Source organism: Acomys russatus, chromosome 29, assembly GCF_903995435.1.
Source record: "Acomys russatus chromosome 29, mAcoRus1.1, whole genome shotgun sequence".
NCBI lineage: Eukaryota > Metazoa > Chordata > Mammalia > Rodentia > Muridae > Acomys > Acomys russatus.
The window spans coordinates 34,511,669-34,535,275 of record NC_067165.1 but is presented as its reverse complement, the minus strand read 5'-3'; the positions used below and the strand labels follow the sequence as shown (position 1 = coordinate 34,535,275).

At 51.6% G+C, this 23,607-nt stretch overlaps 1 protein-coding gene across 1 annotated transcript in view; it reads left to right on the top strand.

Moving 5' to 3' along the window:
• Igsf21 (immunoglobin superfamily member 21) overlaps positions 1 to 23,607 on the top strand; it is a 212,568-nt gene that overhangs the window by 162,683 nt on the left and 26,278 nt on the right. Inside the window, exon 4 of the mRNA XM_051171820.1 lies at positions 15,737 to 15,855. Within this exon, the coding sequence (XP_051027777.1) occupies positions 15,737 to 15,855 (119 nt within the window). The remainder of the gene's footprint in view (positions 1 to 15,736; positions 15,856 to 23,607) is intronic.

The following is a 23,607-nucleotide window of genomic DNA, read 5'->3' as shown; positions in this document are numbered from 1 at the left end:
CAGATTGAAGGATTGGGTTTTTGGTGGGCTGACCCGTTTAAGAGCCTTAAGAGGGGAGCGGGGAGTTTCAATTTTCCACTGCCAAAGCCAGGCTGTTTTTAGCTTGGCTTTGATGAAGCAGCAGGAATTGGGTTCAGCTTGGGGTCACCCATCAGCTGACCTCATTGGGAAAGGCCTCCTGTGGGGCTCCAGGCCCAGCTGCAGCCAGGCAGAGAGAGTTCAGGTTTGCTTTACTGAGCCGAGTAATTGGTCCAGTATAGATGCTATCCCCCTCACCCATCCATCCCAAAGCAGAGACCCCCACCCCCACCCTCACCCTCAACTATGGGATGTGCTGTGAACTTCTGAGTTTCCCAGACCCAAGCTCCTGGCCCAGCCATTAGCTGAGTGACCTCTGACAGAGTGCTTGGCCTCTCATGGCCTCAGACAGTTCAACCAGCTCCATCGTTCTGATCTCGCTAGGGGTTCATAGGTACCGAGCTAGAATGCTGGCTGACCCTTAGGTTGCCTCAGGCTTTGGGGTTGAAGCGTGTGCACCATGTCCCTGCAGGGGACGACTGCAGGTGGTTGTAGGGCCCAGCCAGGTCCGCCCAGCCCTTGCCAGGAACCCGCTCTGAGCTGTGCTGATCTGGGGTCCTGTGGTTTTGCCAGGGGTCGAGCCCTTCTCTTTATGCCTATCTTTTGATCTTTTGGCCAACTGTGCTGAGCAGAAAGCCTGTGGGTACTTTCATCCTGTATCAGAGGAGTTTGTCTGCTGGTGTGATGGTTTCTTATTAAGAGTTCAAAAAAAAAAAAAAAAAAAAATGAAGACGTGGTCCCTGCAGTGACCAGAAGGCAGAACCAGGCTGTATGTCAGACCCCAGGCTTTCGTGGCTGGTTAGGGGCTGCCCTAGAACCCCAGTTCTCTGCCTCGTGACCTCATTGCCTCCACTCTGTCTGCTTGCCCTTGTGTCCCTCTCTGGTCTGAAGGAGCGCATCCCTCCAGCTACTGGCACCATACCCTTCCCCCAGCAGATACTCTCTGAGCCTCTTTCATGAAGGCAAGACTTCTACCCTGACTGAACCCCACAGCAGGTGTCACCTCTGGGGCTTCAACTAGAACTCTGCCCAGATGAATTCCCTGTCTCTGAGTCCATAGTGACCACTATAACAAACAGCAGCTTGTGCCTCAGTTTCCTCTCAGGGCTGTTGTGAAGACCGAGATGGGAGAAAGGCACAAATGCTAAGTAACCTTCTCCAGGGCACTCACCATTAACTTTGCCAACCCTGGGAGTCCCCTACACACAGAAGGTTCCAGAGTGGCTCCTCCAGCTACGATTGTCCCGGAGATCAGTGAACTGGCACAGACACCATGCACGAGACTCCTCTAAAGGACTGAGGACAGGTGGCCTGACTCTGGCCTTGCATGCTTAGGTGTGCTGCTGTGTTCACTGAACAAGGTCAGGATGGTAACCAGTATGGGAGTGGGGGAAGGGAGGATGAAGGAGTTTCCCTGCTTCCCTCTCCTGCCGACCACCAACTCCAGCCAACAGGCTTGACTTTCCTTATGTTGCTCTCACTGGCGTGGTCAAGGACAGAGACAGAGACTTACAAAGAAATGAAACGATGGAAAGTAAAGAGGTGGCCAGTAGGCCACATGCCACTGGCCTTTCCAGCTCCCTTGACACCCAGCACCCTCCGTCTGATTTCTCTTTGGCCAATTGTCTATGTCTCTGCCCCATGTCTTTCCCTGTGGAGTCTGTGCTCCACACTGTGCCTGCCGGGCCCAGATGCGATGAGGTAAAGAAGAAAGGGCAGGAGATTTTCGATGCCTTGCCCTCACCGAATTCCTATCCATAACTACCTGAAGCCCAGAGCCAGCAGGCATGAGTAGCCTGACTGTGAGGGGCTAAATGAATCCATCAGGGCCTGGAGGAGGACATGGTTTCCATGGTAGCAGCAAGAGGCCAGGAAGGGAGGTCTGGAGAGGAGGAGGCAGGGAGTTGGGTGGGGTAGGTCTGAATGGGAGAGTCAGGAGGGGAGCAGTGGACAGAAAATCAAGGTGGAGCCTGTGAGACAGGAAGAGAGGGGACGAGGAAGGTAAGGGTTCAGGTACCAGGCTGCAGGTGCCAGTTACATGTGACTGTAAGGGTCCAGATAGATAACAGGCCAGAGCAGAGAGTCCTGTAAATGGTACCAGTCTTTCATCTTCCAGGATCCCGGACAGATCGCTAGTCTAACTCATCCGTGGCAGGTGAAGGTCCTCCAAAGGTTCCCCAGAGAGTGCAGGGGAAGGAGAGCCTGGTGGGCACCCTCTCTAGACACCTCTGCCCTGCTGTCCCTCTCCATCATCCCCTGTCCCCTGCCCAGCCAGCCTCTGTGTGATTGGATGCCTTAGGTATTTGGTACCCACAGAGCAGCTAGAAACCCTTTTCAGGTTCAAAGGGGGTGAAAACTGCACCGATGGGCTTGAAAGGCCCTGGGAAAGGGGCTTGCACAGCCTCTGCCAGGAAAGGAGAGAAAAGAGGAAAAGACAACAAAACGGTGCCCAGGCCCCCACGGGGACAGGCTGTTTTGTTTTGTTTTGTTTTTTTTTTATGAAGCATGAACATCTGCCCAGCACTGCCCCTGCTCACTTGACCCTAGTCAAGTCACCAATCCCCAAGTCCTTAGCAGGAGCAACTCAGGTCCCAGGACCAGCCCACTACAAGCACCAGGGCCAGACCCAACTTGTGCCCAGCCAGGTGCCATATTGGCTTGTAATCCCTGTGTTCTCTAATGCCCTGGCTGGACTCAGATCTGGTCTGACCTGCAGGTGGCCATTGCGGAAGCAGACTCTGGTCCATTGTTCTTGTCCACCCAAAGATCAGACACAGCAATGCAGAAAGCAATAGTCTTTGCCTGCTCCCCGCGGTCACATTAACTAATCTTATATGGCAGAAAGACTTTCCCGCAAGTCATCACCTGTCTCCAAGGCCCACTTACTAATAAAAGGGATCATCTGTGATACCTTCTATCAAGCCCACGCAATCCCCCTAACCACCAGTTACTGCCTTCCGTCTGGACCACCCATGTCCCCCATGTCCCCTATGAAAAAGGCACACAACAGCTGACGTTCCTCCGGTCATTGGTCATCCACTTTCCCTGATGTCCCCATGAGCCAGCAAGTTGTTTTATACTTCCCTCCTTGTTGGTGTGTGTTTGTGTTCGTGGCGGTGTGGCTGCATCTTTGGGTGGGATGCACAGGATTCCAGAGATGGAACTCAAGTGCCCTTCCTTAATACTGTCCAATACCAGCAGAGTCTCTCACTAAGCTGGGTTTCAGTGACTAAGTTAGCCTGGCTGGCAAGCCAGCCTGAGGGATCTGTTTCCATCTCCCCAGCCCTGGGATTGCAAACACACCCTTATCAACCCCAGCTATTTTTTCATGTAGGTGCCAGGGGATGGAACTCAAACCCTCATACTTTACCAAATGAGCCATTTCCCAGGCCCATCAATATGCTGTTGTCTGTTCTGTTTGCTTGCCTGTCTTTTGAGATGGGGGTTGGGGGCGGCGGCGTGTGTCTCACTTTATTGTACAGACTTCAAGCTCCAAGGTTCCAGAGAACCTTCAGGAGACCTCAGCCTCCTGAGCAGTTGAGACAATACAGTGTGTGCTACTGTGTCCAGCTTAATAGTTGCAGAGGTGAGGGTGGGGCTGGGGGTGGGGCTGGGGCTCCTTTTTCCCCCAGGTGCTACTTTGTTTCAAAAAACATTCCAGAGCAGCAGGGAGAACTTTCCCTTTACCTCTGCAGGGGAATGGCTAGAGAGAGCGGGCTACCATCTCCAAACACATATGTCTTGCCTATCTGAGGGGACTGGGGGCAGATAATGGATCCAAACTTACAAGCCTGTGTGTGACAAGGTCACCAGTTCATCTAGATCATGGAACCCTGTCTCATTGAGACTTCTGCTCCCAGCAGTTACTGCCATGGGGCTCTGAGTGCCACTGCGCATCCGCCCCTGTGGGATAGCCACGGCCACCAGGTCACCATTCCTCAAGCACCTGCAGGGAGTGTTCATCTGCTGGGCTCTGCACCTGCTCCCGTCCCCTCTCTGTCTGTTGCTGGCCAGTGACACACGCCTCTCCTTAGTGTTCTTGTCTGTTAAATGTTAGGTGGCCAGGCAGGCTGGCACGCTGAACCAGAGGACTTTCTGCTGAAACTGGGCAAGTCAGAAACGCTCTCCCCCACCCCCACCCATGACTAGACAGTCAATCTGGCTAGACGACCAGGCTGTACTAGGAGGTCTGGTAGGGAAGGAACAAAACTATTGGCATCCCATGCGTGGAGGACAGGTGCCTTTGCTCGAGGGACAGGCTCTGTGCGCATGCCCATGTGTATGGAAGCTAGCGGTCAATCTTAAGCACTGGTCCTTAATTCCATCCACCGTGTGTGTGTGTGTGTGCGTGTGTGTGTGTGTGTGTGTGTGTGTGTGTTAAAATTTATTTATTTATTATGTATGCAGTACTCTGTCTGCATGTATACCTGTTATAGATGATTTTGAGCCACCATGTGGTTGTTAGGAATTGAATTCAGGACCTCGGGAAGAGCAGACTGTGCTCTTAACCTCTAAGCCATCTCTCTAGCCACCACCACCACCACCACTTTGTTTTTTGAGCCTGGAGTTCATCTATTAGCTTAGACTAGCCAGCAAGCTGTGGGAAATCCTCTTGTCTCTGCCTCCCTGGTACTGAGATTACAAGGCGCCCCTCACCATGCCATGTGCTTCCCACCACACAAGGCTTTCTCATGCGGGCTCTGGGTTCTGAGGTGGGACTTTGGTTCTTGCAGTGGAAGTGCTTTGCCCACAGTGCCATCTTCCCGACTCCTAAGACAGCCTCTTCATTCATCTCTCTTTGACCCTATGCCACCCTCATGACCTCACCCTTCTCCAGTGAACTTTTTTTTTTTTTTCCAAAGCGCTTTCTGAAGGAGAAAATGGAGGTACATTATATGAGATGTTTTGTTGTTTTGGGGGTGGTGGTGGTCATTTCTTGTTCTAGACTGTTCCGCCCTGTCTTCTGGGAGTTAAATTTCCCTCTTTGTTCCCAAGTGGCTCAGGGATGTGGCCATACTGCGGTAGAGGGTATCTCAAGTATTGCTGTTGCTGGGGGCTTTATCAAGTCAGATGAGACAGGCTGCCCTTAGCCTGCTGGAGTCTGTTTCTTTTGGGTGAGGCTTAAGTGTAGGTCCATCTCAGGGTGGGGTGGGGGATAGGAAAGCCAGGAAGGAGTTGAAGCTGGCAGAGATAGGTAGGAACAAAGAGTGTCCAGAGAGCAGGATACAGGCCGGGGTGTGTGCGTGCGTGTATGCGTGTGTGTGTGTGTGTGTATGTGTGTGTGACTAGCTTTGGGGCAGCCCCTGTGGTTGAGGGGATCCCTGCAGAGCTGTTATCTAATCCACTGGCACCTGCTATGGTCCAAGCATATGCAAGCTCTAGGTTCTGGCTTAAGGGGTTGGAGAAGGCCATGGATAGGAACCACCTGGCCTGTTTTGTGGGCACATGCCAACAGATGGACAGACCCAGATCACAGGGAGAGCCAAGAACAGGAGACTTGGGGTGTGTTCACTGGCCAGCTGCAGCCTCAGCTTTCCCCTCCCCAGCCCCCGCCTTCTCCCTTTCCCCAGAGCCTGTGAGAGGAAGCCTTCATTCCTTGTGTTCAGCTGGCAGGCTCCCAGGGGGATTCCTGCGCTTGCCTAAGGTTGAGCCATGCATCCTCCCAGGGTCTTCCATTGAGGAACCCATGCCCAGCCAAGCTGTAAGCATCCTTGCCGGCTTTCCCAAGATACCTCCCCTGGAGCTTAAGACTCCCACCAGTAGCCAGTCTGTCTCCCAGGCCTGGGACATTGGGAGAGACTGTGAGGTCGCCTCTGAGAGGAAGGGAAGAGGCTGGGAAGACAGCTGGGCACAGAGGAGAGCTGGGGCTGGCTGAGCAGGTGCACATCTGGACCACTGGTCCATGCTTGAACCATTCCCAGCTCCCGGACAACATCTTCATATTGCACAGGTACAGACACAGGAAGCAGGCCAGGAACCTCATGCTGCTCCTTTTCTTTCTTATAGGAGGAGTGAGCAGCTCTTGTTAGCAAATATCCAACAGCACCCTAGGCTGCTAGAGACTTTAAGGCCATTTCCATTAGCTCTGCCTCACCCAGTCGCTCTGCCCAGGCATGGGAGGGCACGACCCTGGGCTGAGAGGGAGCAGGTGTTCGAGAGAGACATGAGGGCTGCAGAGGGGGGCAGAGCAACCAATGGAGGCAGCCTGGTGGCTTCAAGAGCTGTAAAAACTTCATGACCTCACACTTGGTCTCTTTCCAGCAGGGCTGAGGGACTGCAGAGCCCTGGCAGGCTCTAAGCTCATAAGATTGCCGGGGGGGGGGGGGGTGCTGTTTAAGCTACTTGCAAGAAAGAACACTCTTCCAGCCCCTCGGAGGCTCTGTTTCCATGCAAACAATGTTGTCCAAATGAAAAGGCACTCTCATCTCTTCATTAAAGTGCGGCCTCAAAGGACCCATCGCTACCTGAATCTTCTTCACTCCTAGCCCGCAACGAGGTGCCGCGTGTACAAATGAAGACATTTGGATTACAAAATGCCTTTTAAATAGAGTGCATTATACAAGTTTGGCCCTGAAGAGTCTCCTCATTCTATTGCTGGGTGTTTGGCAAGGGATGTGAGTCCACACGCCATTTTCTCCCCTCCATCTGTTCCTTCCTTCCTCCTTTTTGGGACTGAGCCAGATCTGAGCTTGTAGCCAGACTGAGGCTGACCCTTCCGAGAAAGGAAGGCCCGAGGATGCTAGGCTGCATCCTCAGGGTCAGGAGATCACTGTGGCAGAGGGGGTACAGGTGGGGCAGACTGGGTGGGCTAGGGGAAGTTGGTGGGAAGGAAGGAGGACAGAAGACTGAGGTTCCTTGTGACATAATGGATCCCCGGGCCTTGCTCCCAAAGCTTCTTCTGCAATCCACTTCCTCATGCTTAGAAGACCACAGATCCATAATCCATCCCCAGGAAACACATTGCGCGGGATCTGTTGGGAAGTGTACCTGCAGTCCTTTGCTGCCTTTCTGTGTTAGCTTGGCTGCCCTTACAAAATACCTGAGACGGTCATCATAAATGAAGGCAAGGTTTATCTAGGTTCAGAGTTTCAGAGATTTTAGCGTATAGGGTTTTGGCCCTGATTCTTTGAGGCCTGTGACAGAATATAGCACCAATGAACAGCGAGGAGAAGGAAGGTAGCCCAGGGAAGACAAGTGAGGAGGAAGAGGAGGAAGAGGAGGAGGAGGAGGAGGAGGAGGAGGCAGGTCCCACTCTCCCCTTTAAAGATATACCGTAAATAACTTAAAGACTGCTTACCAGGCCCCACCTCTTAAAGCTTGCACCACAGGCCTGGGGAGATGGCTTAGTGGGTAGAAGTGCTTTTACTGAGTTTGATTCCCAGACCCGCATGAAGAGTGCATTACGACTTCAGCACTCCTAGCGAGATGGAACGTGGAGGCAGGAGAATTACCCAGAAGCTTGCGGGCCAGCCAAACTGGTGTCTGCTACACAGTGGCAGAGAGAACAAGAGTGAAAGTACTCAGGTGTGGTAGAATGAAAGAAGTACCAAAAGCACCCTCTCTCTACCTCTCTCTGGCACCGTCTCGAAAAACCAAAAAAAAAAAAAAAAAAAAAAAAAAAAGAATTTAATGTGCTGGAACACGTGAGGTGCGTGAAGTTTAAATATATCCACACTGTAGTTCATCAGTCGTACTTCAATAAAGCGTAGGGCAAAACTTGAAACCACTGAGCGCGGGGGTGGGGAGGCTCAGTCAGGGAAGCACCATGACCGTGCAATTGTGAGGACCTGAGACTGATCCCCAACACCCGTGTAAAAATTCGGGCATGCTAGTGCACGCTTGCTATCCCAGCACTGAGAAGCCAAAGACAGGCAGGGTCCCTGGAGCTCACTGGCCAGCCAGTGTGGCCTGACTGGAGAGTGCCAGGTCCCACTGAGAGATCCAGGCTTGAAACACAGGATGCCTCCTGAGGATCAATACCTAAGGTTGACCTCTGACCTCTACACATACACAGCCATGCACAGCCTCACACACATGTACACAATGCCCGTATACACATACCCCTGCATAAATACGCAATAAAAATTAAACCAGCAAAAAGCTGAGATAGAGGGATGATTTTTTTTTTTTTTGGTTAAGAGCACAAATTCTTCTTCCAGAGGACCCAAGTTAGATCCCCAGCACCCTCATCAGATGGCTCACATCCACCTGTATCACCACCAGCCGGGGGCATCTGATGCCTCTGACATCCTTGGACACCTTCACCCCTGTGCGCAGACGCGTGCACATAATTAAAGATGAAAATGATAATAATGCGGCAAATTTTAAAGTATAGGAAACCCCAGCAGATCGGTGAGGTTCCTGGGAGACAGGTGGCACAACGGGAAAGCTAACCTTGCATATTACAAAAGCCCCAGAGGCGGCAAGGTGGGACTACCTTTTTTTTTTTTTTTAAATGATGACCTCGTTTCTGAGGCACGTTCATTACTGTCCAGCTCAATTCTTCTGTGAAGGAGGGAGGTGTGCACATGCGGGCAGGACAGAAAAACAAGTTCCCAGTGTCTCCATTCAAGAGGACGTCTCTGTTTGCCTCCTGGCTGCAGACTAAGCATTGAAAACAGCATGAGGCAGTAGCTTAATAATTTGTCTTAAAATTTTAATCAATTAATGGCATAGGAGAAAGTAGGGCAAGTGCTGAGAGCTTGCCAGGCTCTGTTCTGTGTGCATTTGCACGCTCCTTCATTGGGACTCTACAAAGGTCCAGCGCTGGCTTTCCTGGTTCCCCAGCAAGGCTAAAGGAGGCCACCACACAGTTGGACCCTGCATCCATGGCCTGGTCAGGCTCCTAAGTCCTGAGACTCTCACCCAGTGGCAAGCCAAAGCCAGAACAAGAAGGGCTGAGAGCCTGCCGTGCCTTGACAGGAGATGTCCTGGACTCCTTGAAAGCCTGAACAAGATTTAGAGAAGCAAAAAGGCATCTTTTTTTCCAGCAGGGAGAAAGCATATGGCTCTCGGTTACCTGGGGAGGTAGCAGGCTCAGAATAGAAACACGGTTGGGGGTTAGCAGGGGCCAAATCACTCAGGAGGTGCTCAGCTCAAGAAGGCAGAGTGAGAAGGGTCAGGGAGCACATCCGCATTCCTATCTGCTGCCTCTGGCTTGGGTCCACACCAGGGGACCACCTACCTGCTGGCTTTGGGACGAAAGCCATACTTTATTATGTCTGTGTGCCTCAGTTTCTTCAGTGCAGTGTGGGGGGGGGGGTCATAGCCCTACAGTAGGGTCCAGTGAGTTGGGCACTTGCAGAGCTAAAAGCCCCATGTGGTATTGTCCTACCCAATCACCAAGATAGGAAAAGTGAGGCCCCGGGAGGTCAAAAAGCCTCAGCAAATACAAGCTGGCCAGGTTCAAAAGAGACCCTGGCTCTTAAGGTTTCCATGGACCTGTTTCTCCCAGGTACTCAGGAGCAGTTAGCTAGTAGCCAAGAAGCTTTCCAGCAACCCCTGGGCTGGCGGGGAATTTGGGGGAATGTGGGACTGGTGCCTGCAGTCAGACACAGAGGGAAAGGAGCTGCGTCTGACCACACAGAGGATGAGCAGTCAGGACAGCCTGCCTGGCAGAGGCAGCTCAAGAGCTCTATGTGCCTCCAGGATCTGTGTCACTGGACACTCATGATGCACTAGCCCTAGGTGGTACCCTTGGGTGAGCCCTGGTAGTCTTCCCAATAGTTTCGTGAGTGGTGTGACAGATGGGGGAACTGAGCCTGAGAGTAGTCACATGATTTCCTAAGAGGTACTAATCAGGACGGAGTCTGAACTGGAAATCATATATTGATCCAACAGCCTGTGTGTTTTTAACCTGTGTGCTTTTAACCACTCCACTGCACTGCTGGGGTCAGGAGGTTGGCTAGGGGCTTTCCACAGGAATGGGAAAGAGAGAGACATTACAGATAGAGATAAAGTATCTGGGCATCTCCATCCCCCACATCATAAGGCTCAAATTTGCAGGATACACACACAGTAGGTCTAAATGCTGGTGTGCATAGTTGGCCCAAATACCAGCGCATGCTATAGGCATAGATAAACACACACAGTAGGTCTAAAGTCCAGGACACATAGTAGGCCTGGATGCTGAGGTGCACAGTTGGTCCAAATATCAGAGCACACAGTAGGCTGAGATGCCAGGATGTACAGTAGGTCTACATGTAGTTCACACAGTAGGTCTAGTTTCAGGTCACACAGTAGGTCTAAATCTGTATGCAGATGTGGCCTTCTGGCCTTGTATCCTGCAGATGCCACAGTGTCCAGCCCATTCTTTGATGAGCCTCAGGCCAGCAGGCAAGGGCAGCATTGCTGCTCCTCCTATTCCCAGCTTTTCAAAAACACAATTACTCGCCCTTCAGAGGCGCCGTCAGTGTTGGTAAACTCCAGCCGCTAAACTGCATTGCCCCTATCTACGCACAAATGCTGCAGTTATTAATAGTTGATCGATCTGCTCTCAGGCCATTGCTGATGAGAGCGGCCTCCACCCCACCTCCTCCTCCGGCCCCCTGTTGCCCGCGAAGGAGTCCTATCCAGCCTTCAGATCAATGCCACTCAGTGCTGGGGGAGGGGTGGGCTCTGAGCCACTTAATCCACTTTCCCGGGACAACAGTGGAAGCAAGATCTCAGGGTTTGATGAAGGAGAGGAGGAGGTTAGGTCTGGATCAAAGCTGTGACCTGGCAGCTTTGGATCGGGGATGAGAGCCAGATCGTGCACGGGATGAGGCTGCGCCTGGACTCAGATGGTAGCTGAGATAGGAGAAAGGCAGCGTGGGGTGCACAGGGACACGCTTATCTTGCCTACTTTCTGTGATTTAAGATTACCCAAAGTAATGTTATCTTATAAAGCAGAAACAAGGTGTCTGCAGGAAGAAATGGCGAGAACAGAGGGGTTGTGACTGCAGGAAGGGGAGGGAATGGGATAAGGAGGAGGCCCAGAAGGCCCTGTGGGCAAATCCTGGTCTTTTTTTTTTTTTTCCTTTTCCCTTTTCTTTTTGCTCATTTCTCCTAAAAACTGAGAAAGCTTTTTTAAAAAAAAATATTTTATTAATTTATTCATATTATATCTTAATTGTTATCCCATCCCTTGTATCCTCCCATTCTTCCCTCCCTCCTGCTTTCCCCCTACTCCCCTCCCCTATGACTGTGACTGAGGGGAACTTCCTCCCCCTGTATATGCTCATAGGGTATCAAGTCTCTTCTTGGTGGCCTGCTATCCTTCCTCTGAGTGTCACCAGGCCTCCCCATCAAGGGCATGTGGTCAAATATGCAGCACCAGAGTTCATGTGAAAGTCAGACCCCACTCTCCACTCAAATGTGGAGAATGTTCTGTCCATTGGCTAGATCTGGGTAGGGGTTTGAAGTTTACTGCATGTATTGTCCTTGGCTGGTGCCATAGTTTGAGCATGGACCCCTGGGCCCAGATTTGCCCATCATAATGTTCTTCTTGTAGGTTTCTAGGACCCTCTGGATCCTTCTATTTCCCCCATTCTCCCATAGAGCCAGCAGGATCTCCCATGCTCTCGGGAGAGGCTGGACACCCCTGCAGTGTCTAGACACCTAGCTAAAAGGATCTGACCCAGGCGGGGTCCTGACTACTGCAGGGCAGGAAGGGCAGGCAGCTTGGAGCTTGCTGCGGTCTGAAATGGTCCTGTCTCTGGGCCACTGATTTTGCACTCTCCAAGAAACAGAACCTAACTGAGGAAGCTTTTGAAGGGTTTAGGCTGGGGACGACCTGCTTTGGATTCTGCATGAAAGGAGAATTAAAAGGTACAGAAACCCCACTTAAATTCTGAACCCTGCAGGCTGGAGAGATGGCTCAGTGGTTAAGAGCGCTGCCTGCTCTTCCAGAGGTCCTGAGTTCAATTCCCAGCAACTACATGGTGGCTCACAACCATCTATAATGTGATCTGATGCCCTCTTCTGGCCTGCAGGTGTACCTGTAGGCAGAGCACTGTATACATAATAACGAATAAATAAATCTTAAAAAAAAAAAATTCTGAACCCCGCTTGGCTTCAGGTGAGACTGAGGAATGGGGACACAGCAAAGAAGGGGTAATCGTGTAGCTCAGGACCTGTGACCAGGTGGACACCCAGGACCTGAACACTCACTGCCTGGGACTATGGAACAAGAGCTGTCAAGCAGGCACCCATTGGATGATGTAGGTTAATGGCCAGGCCAGGCATGAAGAAACCTGGATCACCAAGTGGAGCTGTAAGAACAGACCCAGATGGGAAGCTGTCTTTTCTTAAAAGCACCAAGCCACGCGTCCACTGAGCTGTCTTCCACACCACCTGTGAGCTGTCACCCACACGGCATATTGCTCGTGTTACCGTTACTTGAGCGTGTCATCAGCAGAGTGCTTCCCAAATGCACCCCCACTGCTGAGATCACACAGCTCCGTCTGCATAGACGACCCGTGGGGTAGTCACCTGCATCTCCACCTGTGCGTCAGCCATGCCCCTATTATCTGGTGACATCACCCAGGAGCCTCTGGCTACACCAGTCTCCTGAGCCTGTTTCTTTACACGCCCCCTGCACCTGTCTCCCTCGAAAGAAAGCCGCTTTAAGCGGGTCGGCTGCATAATAGACACCTGTGAGGATAGCCAAAACATGTCACTTAAGGTGGCTGTCACTCAGCTGCCATGCGCAGCAAGTACATTGCTGTTCTCAATCTAGCGGTGTTACAAAGAAAATCATTCCCAGGGGAGACAGGTTCCCTGCTGTTCCCACTGTCAAGGCACTTCCTTCTGGGAGGAGAAGAAGAGGGGGTGGCGGTGGCGGTGGCATCTCCCCCCACCCCCTGTGGAAAGGGCACTCCTCACACTTCTGTCCTTCCTGACAGCGAGGAGACCAGATGGCAACCTCTGTGTTGTCTATGGAAATGAGGGTGTTGTTTATGCTAATGAGTGCTGGGTGCTGTGCAAGGGAGGGGCTGCTAGGAGAGCTGGCTCAGCTTAAAGTGACAACTGTTTAGGAAGAGGCTGAGAGCCCAGGTGGGGGGAGTGGCAACGGTGGTGGTGGGTGGGGGTGTGCACTGAAGTGACTCACAGAGCAAAAGAAGCTGAGGCAGGCTGGAACCTGAGGTTAAACTGCTCATCACAAACAAATGAAAGACAGGCTTGGAGCAGGCAGAGTAGGGAGGGGGGATGAGGAGTCACATGCAAGGGACCTCCCAGATGGGGGAGGATGGGAGGTAGGGGGTGGCGCCCAGGAAGATCCTGGAGCGGACTCTGGCTTCTCCATCCCCTAAGGGCTGGGCTGGTTAGGTAGGGGGAAAGACCATGAACAAATGTGGGTGTCTCCCCTGGGTTTCCGCCCGCTTTGGGAATGTGAAGATGGATACCGACACAGGATCCTCAGAAACAGGCCAGTAGAGGCTGGGATTTGATGAAATTTGAATTTGTCCAGCTTAGTACCAGGGTGAGGCTCCTGCTGCTCAAAGTGCCTCTTCCCTCTTGGGGCATCACAGGCTGAGGGCCTCCCATGGCCTCTGGGCAGGTGTGTGCAGCACTTTTGAGTGTATTGAAGTCTATCTTCACTGTGATGCTGGGATGTGCCATCACCATTTTTCTTTTAAATGAGAAAGTGGGTGCTCAAAGGTATGGCTTCCTCAAAATCCCATAGGTTCTACACAGGGGGAAGCATCATTTAAACTTGGTTCTCAGAGCTCTTTGCCACCTAGATGGCAGAAAGGGGCTGCCACAGTTGTGATTGTACCCTCCAGGAAAAAAGAATAGCATATCAGCTCATCGTAGTGTGATCTGACCCTTTAGGCCCTGTAGGTTCTAGATCTTTCTGTAGAGCTATCAGACTCTGGTCTGTTTACCCACAGCTTGTGAACTGAGAATTTTTTTTAAAAACAATCTTAAATGGCTGGAGGGGAAAAAGAAAAGCTTAAGTCTACTCTGTAACATGAAAGTCCTGAGCAGCACAAAGCTTGCTGGGTGGTCTCGAATAAAGTTTTATTGAAACTCCAGCATGCTGATTGGTTGACAGCCTGCCTTCAACTGTCTGTGTGCTATGAGGAAACAGTGACAAGCTTTAAGGGAGACCCTCTTTAAGACTTTTTTAGGTTAGTTTTTAAATTGTAAGCATATGAGTGTTTTACGTGCATTTTGTATGTACCCCATGTGTGTGTAGCACCCACGGCAGCCAGAAGAGGGCGTCAGATCCTCTGGAACTGAAGTTACAGACAGTTGTGAGCTGCCATGTAGATGCTGGGAATCAGACCTGGGTCCTATGCAAGGGCAACAAGTGCTCCTAATCACTGATCCATCTCTCCCAACCCCCAAGGTTGTTCATTTGTTTCTTTTTAATTTTCCTTATGTGCATCTGTGTCTGGGGCAGGTGTGCACATAAGTTCAGGTACTCACAGGGCCCAGAGGTGTCAGATACTCCTGGAGCTGGAGTCATAGGCTGTTATGAACGTCCCAATGTAGATGCTGAGATCCAAACACAGGTCCTCTGCAGAAGTTCAAAGCTATCTCTCCAGGCCCAAGACCAATGTCAAAGGGAAACAAAACCTGAGATATTGCTCTTGAACCTTTCCAGTGAAAAGACAAGAGGGAAGCTTGAGGGGACTCCTATACCCCAGGGCTGGGGACCTTGAAGGCAGAGCACTTCCCTTCAGCTCAGACTGTGTTGAGCATACATATTGTAGCATGCATGTGGAACGTTTGCCAGCTTCCCTGTGCCCCTGTCCACCAGAGTGGGGATTCCTTGTTTCCTGTGGTGTCCTTAGGACTGGGCAGAAAGTAGCCCCTTGGCAGTATGAAGACAGAACCCCATGGCCTCACGGTGGCATTTTTTGTTGTATACAGTGGGGCAGTCATGACTATCCCATGCCTTAGTCTCCCAGTTTATGGAATGTCATGACCACTCCCTGCACTGCATCATGGCTGTGGAGGCTGGCATAACAATGCTCCCATAGGTTGATATATTTAAACGCTTGTCTCCTGAGTTGGTGGAACTATTTGGGAAGGATTCGGAGGTGTGGCCTTGTTGGAGGAGAGGTGTCACTAAGGTTGGGCTTTGAGGTTTCAAAAGCCCATGCCAGATCCTACCCCCTCCTCCTCCCCTTTCTCCCTCCCTCCTGCCTTCAGATGAGGGTGTAAGTAGCTCTCAGCTATTGCTCCAGGGCCATGATGGCCATGAACTAGCTCTCTGAAACTGTAAGCGAACCCCTAATTAAATCCTCTCTTCCATACTTGCCTTGGTCATGCTGTCTCTTCACAACAATAAAACAGTAGCTAAGACAATGATGGTTGTGAGGAATGAATGGGGCCAGGCCTCTCTAAGTCCAGCCCCTCTAAACCTGCATCACCCACAGGGCATCCTGAGAGTGGCCCATGACCAGCATGGCAGCTGTTCTGGGGCACAGATTTGGCTCAGGCTGAACAAACATTCCCCATCCCTCACTGTAGTGCCAGGCGCAGAGCCTGTATACAATGGCTGGTGCACAAGTGTCATTTTCCCTCCAGCTCTAGACCACAGGTGTGCAATGTCTTTGTAGAGAGGATGAGTAGAACCTGGACTGGTACTTAGGCTGGCCTCCTGCAACGCTGCTTACTCAGCCCTGAAATACCAGCCTTACCCTTTCATCTGCTTCTCCCGCAGGCTGCCTGAAGTTCGGATCTCAGATAATGGTCCCTATGAGTGCCACGTGGGTATCTACGACCGAGCCACAAGGGAGAAGGTGGTCCTCGCCTCAGGCAACATCTTCCTCAACGTCATGGGTGAGTCAGTGTCCCCAGAAGGAGGGATGTGGCTGTGTGCATTAACACACAAGCAGGCTAGCCTGAGACATCTTGACTCCTTATGGTAAATCTAGAGGCCTCTCTCCTAACTACTGCCCTTTCCTGGAAGAAGGAAAAGGCCAGGCTGTGGCAAGCTGTGACCGTGAGACCCAGCCCCAGTGGCCTTTTGTTAGAAACCCATTCCCTTCCCAGCTCCTTGAAGGACCCAGAGTCTGCATCATACCCCAGTCTTCATGGCCTAGGTTTTGTGAAGGGCTGCTGGTTGATTGGACTGAAGGAGTCACCGAGGGAAGAATGACTCGTGTCCAGGGACAGCCAGCTACCACAGCCCCTGAGCCACATTTATAGAAGGTTGGCAAGGCATGTCAATCTCTTAAGCCACCTAGATCTCTTAAGGCGTGGTAGGGCTAGCGGCGGGAGGCCCTGAGCCTGTGGCTGTTGCAGCCCCAATCCCCATCTGAGGCCAAGGCAATATCAATAGAAGACACCCGCAGAGCAGGTGCTGGGAGGATCCTCCACAGGGGTGACTGCCCAGGAGCCTCCAGGGAGGGGACCCAGAGCCTCAGCTGTGACATTACCACCCCCCCCCCAAGACTCCTTCTGTGCTTTTCAGGGTTTGGGGGGGTTGAAAGCTCAGCAAGTTAGAAAACATTCTGGGCTGAGTGTGGGGCCTCTTGGGTTCTCACCTCATCTCTGTACCTCCATTTACACATCTGTGACAGGGGGATGGCAATACTGGCATGTGTCCAGTTGTTGCATCATTGGCTGAATCAGGCCTGACCAAGCCTCAGTTTCCCTGCTGGAGAGGCCAAGGCCTTGCTGTGACTGGTCACGGGAAATTCCACCAGCCCGATTCCTCCTGCCCAGTGAACCGTCACTCCTGCTGCTCCTCTGCAGGCATGCTGGGGCTTGGCCTTGACCCAGCCTCTGTGTCTCTTGTTTTTCTTACCAAATAATATTTGTCAGGGCAACAAAGCCTGCTGTATTCCGGCAATCAATGAGAGCACAAAGGCCCTGCAGAAAGTCCTCGATCTAGGGAAATTGAAAACCTCCCAAGGCCAGACCTCGGAAGCAACATTGATCCCATCATAGAAGCTTCAGGAGGTGGTGGCATTGCTGGGAAGACTGGCTGCCTCCTCTGACAAAGCATGCTCAGTGCTCAGCCCCACCTCTAGCCACACCAGGGAAGAAACTCGGCTTAGCCTGCACCATCCGGGGTCTCCCAGTCAAGTGAGAGATCCAGGGCCCCGTTAGTTACTCATTCAACGTTTCTGAAATGTCCAGGGCACCTTCTCTGGGTCCAGAAAGAGGGAAAAACTTTGAACAGGATGAAGTTCCTGTCGTTGGCGAGTTGGTGGCGCGGGTGTGTGAGCCAGGTGTGCGGATGAAGTGGTAAAGGGGCAGGTGACTGACAGATGCTAGAAGGAAAGTAGAGCAAGATGGTAGTAAAGAGAATCTGCAAAAGAAGAGACTGTTAACTAGGAGGGAGGGACTCAGAGGAGGCCAAGTCCCTCTGAAGCCACCCGGAGCTTACCTAGAGTGCTTGCACATACCCACACATCATATCATTCCAGTCTTGTAGCTAACAAGAAAGGAAAGACTATGCTGAACCTTGCTTGGTTTTTGTTTTTGAGACAGAATCTCATGCAGCTCAGGCTGGCCTCAGATTCTGTCTAGCCAATGGTGACCTTAAACTTGCAATCCTCCTGCTCCTACCTCCCCAGCACTGGGATTGCAGGCGTATGCCACCATGCCTGGTTTATGAGATGCCGGGGATTGAACCCAGGACTTCATACACGCAAGGCAAGCACTCCACTCACTGAGCCACATGCCTGGCTTTATGAGGAACATTTTGTAGAGGCCTCTCTGTTTGACCAGTGTTCATGGCTCCCCAGAACCTTGGGTCATCTGAGAAGTGAAAGTTCTGGAAGTCTGGGTGCCTTTGGGAGTGGTGAGAGCAGTGAGCATGCTCTGCCTACCTGGCCTGCCAGGGCCTTCTCTCTAGAGTGCACCCATCTGTGACTCAGGGGTCCACCTGTCTTTGCACCTTGTCCTAGGGTCTCCTGCAGCCTTGAGACGGGCAGCGGCTGCGCACACTGGATGTGCCAGCTATGGAAGTCTTCCCTTAAGTGACATCGCACACCACCCACCCGCACTGTCACTATGACAGCATCCCTTCCTTTCTGCCATGTCTGTACCCAGTGACTCAGCAACGGTCAACCAAAACTGGGGAGGTTGTTGTTATGTGTCCTTGTCCATGTGTGTACACAGAGGCCAGATGGAGGTATCAGGTATCCTCCGCCTAGTGGCAGGGTCTCTTTGTGAACTGGAAGCTTGAGTTTTTCAGCTAGACTGGCAGCCAGCAAGCCCCAGCAGTCCGCTCTCTGCCCTCCATGCTGGGCACATTCAGAACCTATCCAGCTTTTACAGGGGTGCTGGGATCTGAACCCCAGGCCTCATGTTTGCATGGCAGGTTCTCTTAACTGCTGAGCTGTCTATCCAGCCCAAAGAAGTTTTCACCTTATTTTTAAATTTGTGTGTGTGTGTGCATGTGTGCACATACATGCTTACATGTGTGAAGAGTGCATGCATGTGGGTGCACCTGCATACAGAAGCCAAGCTGATATTGAGAGTCACCCTCAATTGCTCTTCCACTCTATTCATGGAGTCAGGGTCTCTCAATCGAACCCAGAGCTTGCTGATATGACTGTTCTGCCTATCCAGCTTGTTCTGGGGAATTCCCAGTGGGCCACCATACCTACCCCGCATTTACATGCACTGGGGGGATTTGAATTCTAACTCTCACGCTTGCGCCAAAACAAGCTCTCTAACCACTGAGCCATCCCCCAGCCCTGAGAGGGTTTTAAAATTATGCTCCCTCCTAACTCCGTGACTTTCTTCAAATATGTTTGGTTTCCAAAACCACAGGCCTTCATGATCTAGGCTTGTCCTGTGACCCCACCCAGATCCTTTCTCATGGTCTCAGAGACCCTCCAAGTGAGTAGAGGTCATTCAACGCCTGGGTCTGCTTTGTTAGTACCCAACAGCTAGCAGTGAGGCGGGACAGAACCCCAGATTGGGAGTACAGAGGACCTCCTAGGATAGTGGGCTGTGGACTGGGCCCATGCCACCCCCATCAAGGCCACTGATGCACTGTCAGTCCACCATAGCTACTCACAGAGGCCCCTGGGTGGAGAAGAAACTGAAAGAGTGGCTGCAATTTCACGCCTATCACACCCCACTATGCGGCTGGGGAAGACATTTGGGAGGCCCGTAAGCGACACCGAGGGTGTGTGCTGCACACAACCATTAAAATGTTTTTATCCAAGCTGCCGACAAATTGTGAGCCAATTTGAGAGCTGCGTGCTGGGCTCTGGGAATGTGTTACACACAGTCACGGGAGATGGTGAGGCTGATTCCTGGAGGAGCAGGTCACGGGGGTGAGCATGCTAAGGGGCTTGCGTTACAAGCAATTAAACATAATGAGGCTTGAGCTCCTCGCCCCCCTACCAAAGCTGCCGCCTTCCTCCTGAGTGGCCAGGGGCAGCACCTCAGCCACAGGTCACAGCATCTTGTTTGTGCTGGTCCCAGCTCAGTGCTCAAGGCTGATCACGTGACCCTACCAGGGCTCCTACAGGCTCCTGTTGTCCTTGTTTTATAGGCAGGGGACAGAGACCCTGAGAGTTAATAGACCTGCTGTGGGAGGGCCAGAGTCTGGTGCTAGGAGGTCCTATGCAGCTTGCCTTGTCCACAACTAGCAGCCTACCCAGCTCCACCCAGACTCCCAAGGGAAAACCCCTCCTTTTGACATAGGTTGTCTGTAACCCAAATACCTACCATCCTGGGTGTAGGGCAGAGGCCTTACTCACAGAGCCCAGGCTGGAGCATCCGGTGCTGAACTCTGCTACAGTCAGGTGGGGCTGCGGTACCTGGGCGAGGATGTAGGGTCCTGGGAGAGGGGGAGGAAACCTTCACACTGCCTCTCTTCCCATTCCCTCATCCCCATCCTTTCAAACAGAGCATGGGACCGGGCATGACATCCGTAAGGTCACACTTGGGGAATAGGGCTTAGGACATCACCATATGTTTGGGGAAATAGTATCAAACCATGGCAGTAATGGAGAAAGGAGGGAGGAGGCAGTGATTGGGATGCCACTGCTCTGTGTCCCCAGCAACATAGTCAAATGGCATTGTGTGGGAAACACACTAGGCTCAGCTGCTCACATGCTCCCTTGAGGACACTCAGGAGCTTGAAGAGGTAACCCTGCCACTTTCCCTTTGACGGAGAGTGAAACAGAAAGGTGGGGCCATTTGCCTGGGTTCCCTAGCCAGAAAATAGGGGGTAGGATAGGGGGCAAAGCTTTACCCTATGCCATAACTATTAGTCTTGGTCTTGTTTTATTGCTGCGAAGAGACACCATGACCATGGCAACTCTTATAAAAGAAAGCATTTAACTGAGGCTGGCTTACAGTTCAGAGGATTAGTCCTTTATCGTCATGGCAATAAGTATGGCAGTGCACAGGCAGACGCGCGCTCCTGGAGAGGTAGCTGAGAATTCTACATCTGAATCTGCAGGCAACAGGAAAGGGAGATCCACCGGGCACGGCATGGGCTTTTGAAACCTCAAACCCCACCCCCACAATGACACACTTCCTCCAACAAGGCCACACCCCTAATCCTTCCAAATAATGCCACTCCCTGGTGACTAAACATTCAAGTATAAGAGTTTAGGAGGGCCACCTCTGTGCTAACCACCGCACCACCCACTCTGAAGGCAGCTTACCAAGCAGTGGGAATCCAGAGGAACAGGTCCTGGTGGTTCCGCAAGAGGACTCCTCTGGAAGAAATTGCTCAGTGGGCAGAGGGATGGCCTAGGGAACCAGACATGATAGTACCCACCTATAATCCCGGCACACAGGAACGTGAGGATTTCAAGGTCATCCTCGGCTACATAGGGGCTTTGAGGCCAGCCTGGGCTACGTGAGACTCTAGCAAGAGCAAACAACCTTCCTGTCAGGGATTCTTCCCCTCTCTTTAGCGCCCTCCAACAAGCGTGGCAGATGGAGCGAACTTTTGGACCCCAGAGTCAAAGTGTGATGCTTTCCCCATGTGGGACCCCCCAAGAGCAGTGCTAGTGTGTGTGTGTGACACCTGCAGTGTTCCCAGAGTGTTCTGTGCAGCTTATATTGTGGATTGTGGCTGGTGTTCACCCTCACCCACCTTCCTGTTTTACACAATGGTTCTATTAAGTGATAACTTAATGGTGTCCCATTTAATGTTAGGTCCCTGCAGCCACCACCATAGTCAGTTCTAGAATGTTCCCGTCACTACGCCCAAAAAACTTTGTGGCCATGCCACACAGTCACTTCGCCCTGGCCTTCCTTATTCTGGATATTTCACACACCCGGGATCATACAGCATATATGGATCTTCGTGGCTGGCTCCCTTCATTACTGTTCTCACAGTATGTGGTATGCTATGTGTCAACACTTCATTCTTTTTTAGTATTGAGTAGAGTCCGACCATATGGATTTATTTGTGGATCTTTTTGCCTGTGGAGAGCGTTGGGTTATTTCCACCTTGTGCTGCTGTGAATACCCATGCGCAAGTGCTTGTGTGGGCATCCTTTCTGCTCTCTCCTCTGTGCACCTGAAAGAAAAGTGCTGAGTCAAATTTGGCGAAGCCACACATGACCTCTTAAGGAAATAGTGCAAATAAAACTCTCACCGTGGCTGTATGGGCTTGAGGGATTTGTGTAGAGGTGGGGTTTTTTTGTTTTGTTTTGTTTTGTTTTGTTTTGTTTTTAACTGTTTCATTTGGTTTGGTGTTTTTGAGACAAGGTCTCATTCTCTAACCCAGGCTACCCTTCACTCACAGCAATCCTCCTGCCTCAGCCTCCCAAGCACTGGTATTATGTGAGACTTCAACACGCCCATCTTATGCTTCCTAGCAGCATATGAGGAACCCAGTTCCTCCAAGTTCTTGGCAACACTTACTATTAAAAGCCAGAGGTGGGAGGTGCACCTCCTTGCAGGCTTGAATTGCGCCCCCTGCAGGAGGCTCTTGGCCATGTCCTATCGTCCCAGGGACTGGGCAAAGCCTTTGCTCCTATGTTGTGTAACTGAGAGCCCTTGATCTCCTTAGACAGAAATTCCTCACCCGCTATCTGATCTGCATATCCCTCGCCCACTATGTGGGCTTCACTTTCAGGAGGGTGACCTCTGAAGAACGAAAGGCTTTGATTCCAGCCTTCTGTCTTTATCTGCTTTTCTTTTATCACTGTGTTGTTAGTGCCCCAGTTAGGGAGCCCTTGGCTAATGCCAGGCACAATTTACCACATATTTTGCTTCTAAGAGGTTTTATGACTTTAGTTCTCTCACCGGGCAGACAATGCACGCTGAGTTATTTTTATTGATGGTGAGAGGGCGGGGTCCAGATGTCCCAGCAAATTCCTGCAGCACACTGTCCATCCCACTGAATTCTCCCAGCATGGTTAGCAAACCTTCTCAGGTGAGAAGTTCTCTTAGCTTTGATTCTTACGCAGATGGTGACCCCATTGATAGGAGCTGTGCCTCACCATCTGATGTATGAAGGGGAAAGAAATGTCCAGGGCTTGGGAAAAGTGCAGCTGATTTATGGAGTATTGTCTCTTGATGGACAAGCCAAGAGAAAAAAAAATGTTTCTCACACACCTGGCTTGTTTTTGTTTTTTAAGTTTGATTATTTAATTAATTTTGGTGTGGCTCCTGCATGAGTTTATGTGTATCATCTGCATGCAGGTATCCACAGAGGCCAGATGGCACCTGATTCCCCCAAGAGCTGTAGTTATAGGCAGTTGGGAGCCACCTGATGTGGGTGTTGGGAGCTTAAACATAGGTCCTCTGCAAGAGCAGTAAGCTCCTAACTGTTGTGCTTGTTCCAGCCCCGACACCTGGCTTTTTATGTGGGTACTGGGATCCAAATTGAGATCTTCATGTTTATCAAAAAAGCAAGCTTGCCCACTGAGACTCCCCACCCTCACCCCAGTTCCCGCCCACTGAGACTCCCCACCCCAGCCCCCGCCCACTGAGACTCCCCACCCCCACCCCAGTTCCCGCCCACTGAGACTCCCCACTCCACCCCAGTTCCCGCCCACTGTGACTCCCCACCCCCACCTCAGCTCCCAGCACTCTCCTTTCTGTTTCCCAGCTCCGGATAAGTCCCTATGTAGAGTTTCCTCTTAAACACCACAACCAAGGCAACTTACAGAAGAAAGAGCTAATTGGGGCTTACAGTTTCAGAGAGCGAGTTCATGACCATCGTGGTGGGGAGAATGGCAGCAAGCAGGCAAGCATGGCACTGAGGCCAGATCTAGAAGCTCCTATCTTGAGATACATCCTTGAGGAAGGGAGAAAGAGACACTAGGCACAGTGCTGAGTGTTTTAAAACCTCAAAGGCAACCTCCAGTGACACACCTCCTCTAACAAGACCACACCCCTAATCCTTCCTAAACAGTTCCACGACCTGGGAACCTAGCATTCAAATGTATGAGCCTATGGGGCTTCTTGAGAGGTGTGGTGATTTGCATGAAACTGCTTCTGCCCCCCAGACTTGGAATGGTAGAGGGAGTTGGGAGTGGGAGGGGGGCACAGTCCACCAGCGGGTGGCAACACTGCCCCTCTCTGAGGTTCCTGGCAGGGTCTACAGAGAGGCAGGACTCACAGCTGCAGGACTATACAATCCAGGACGCC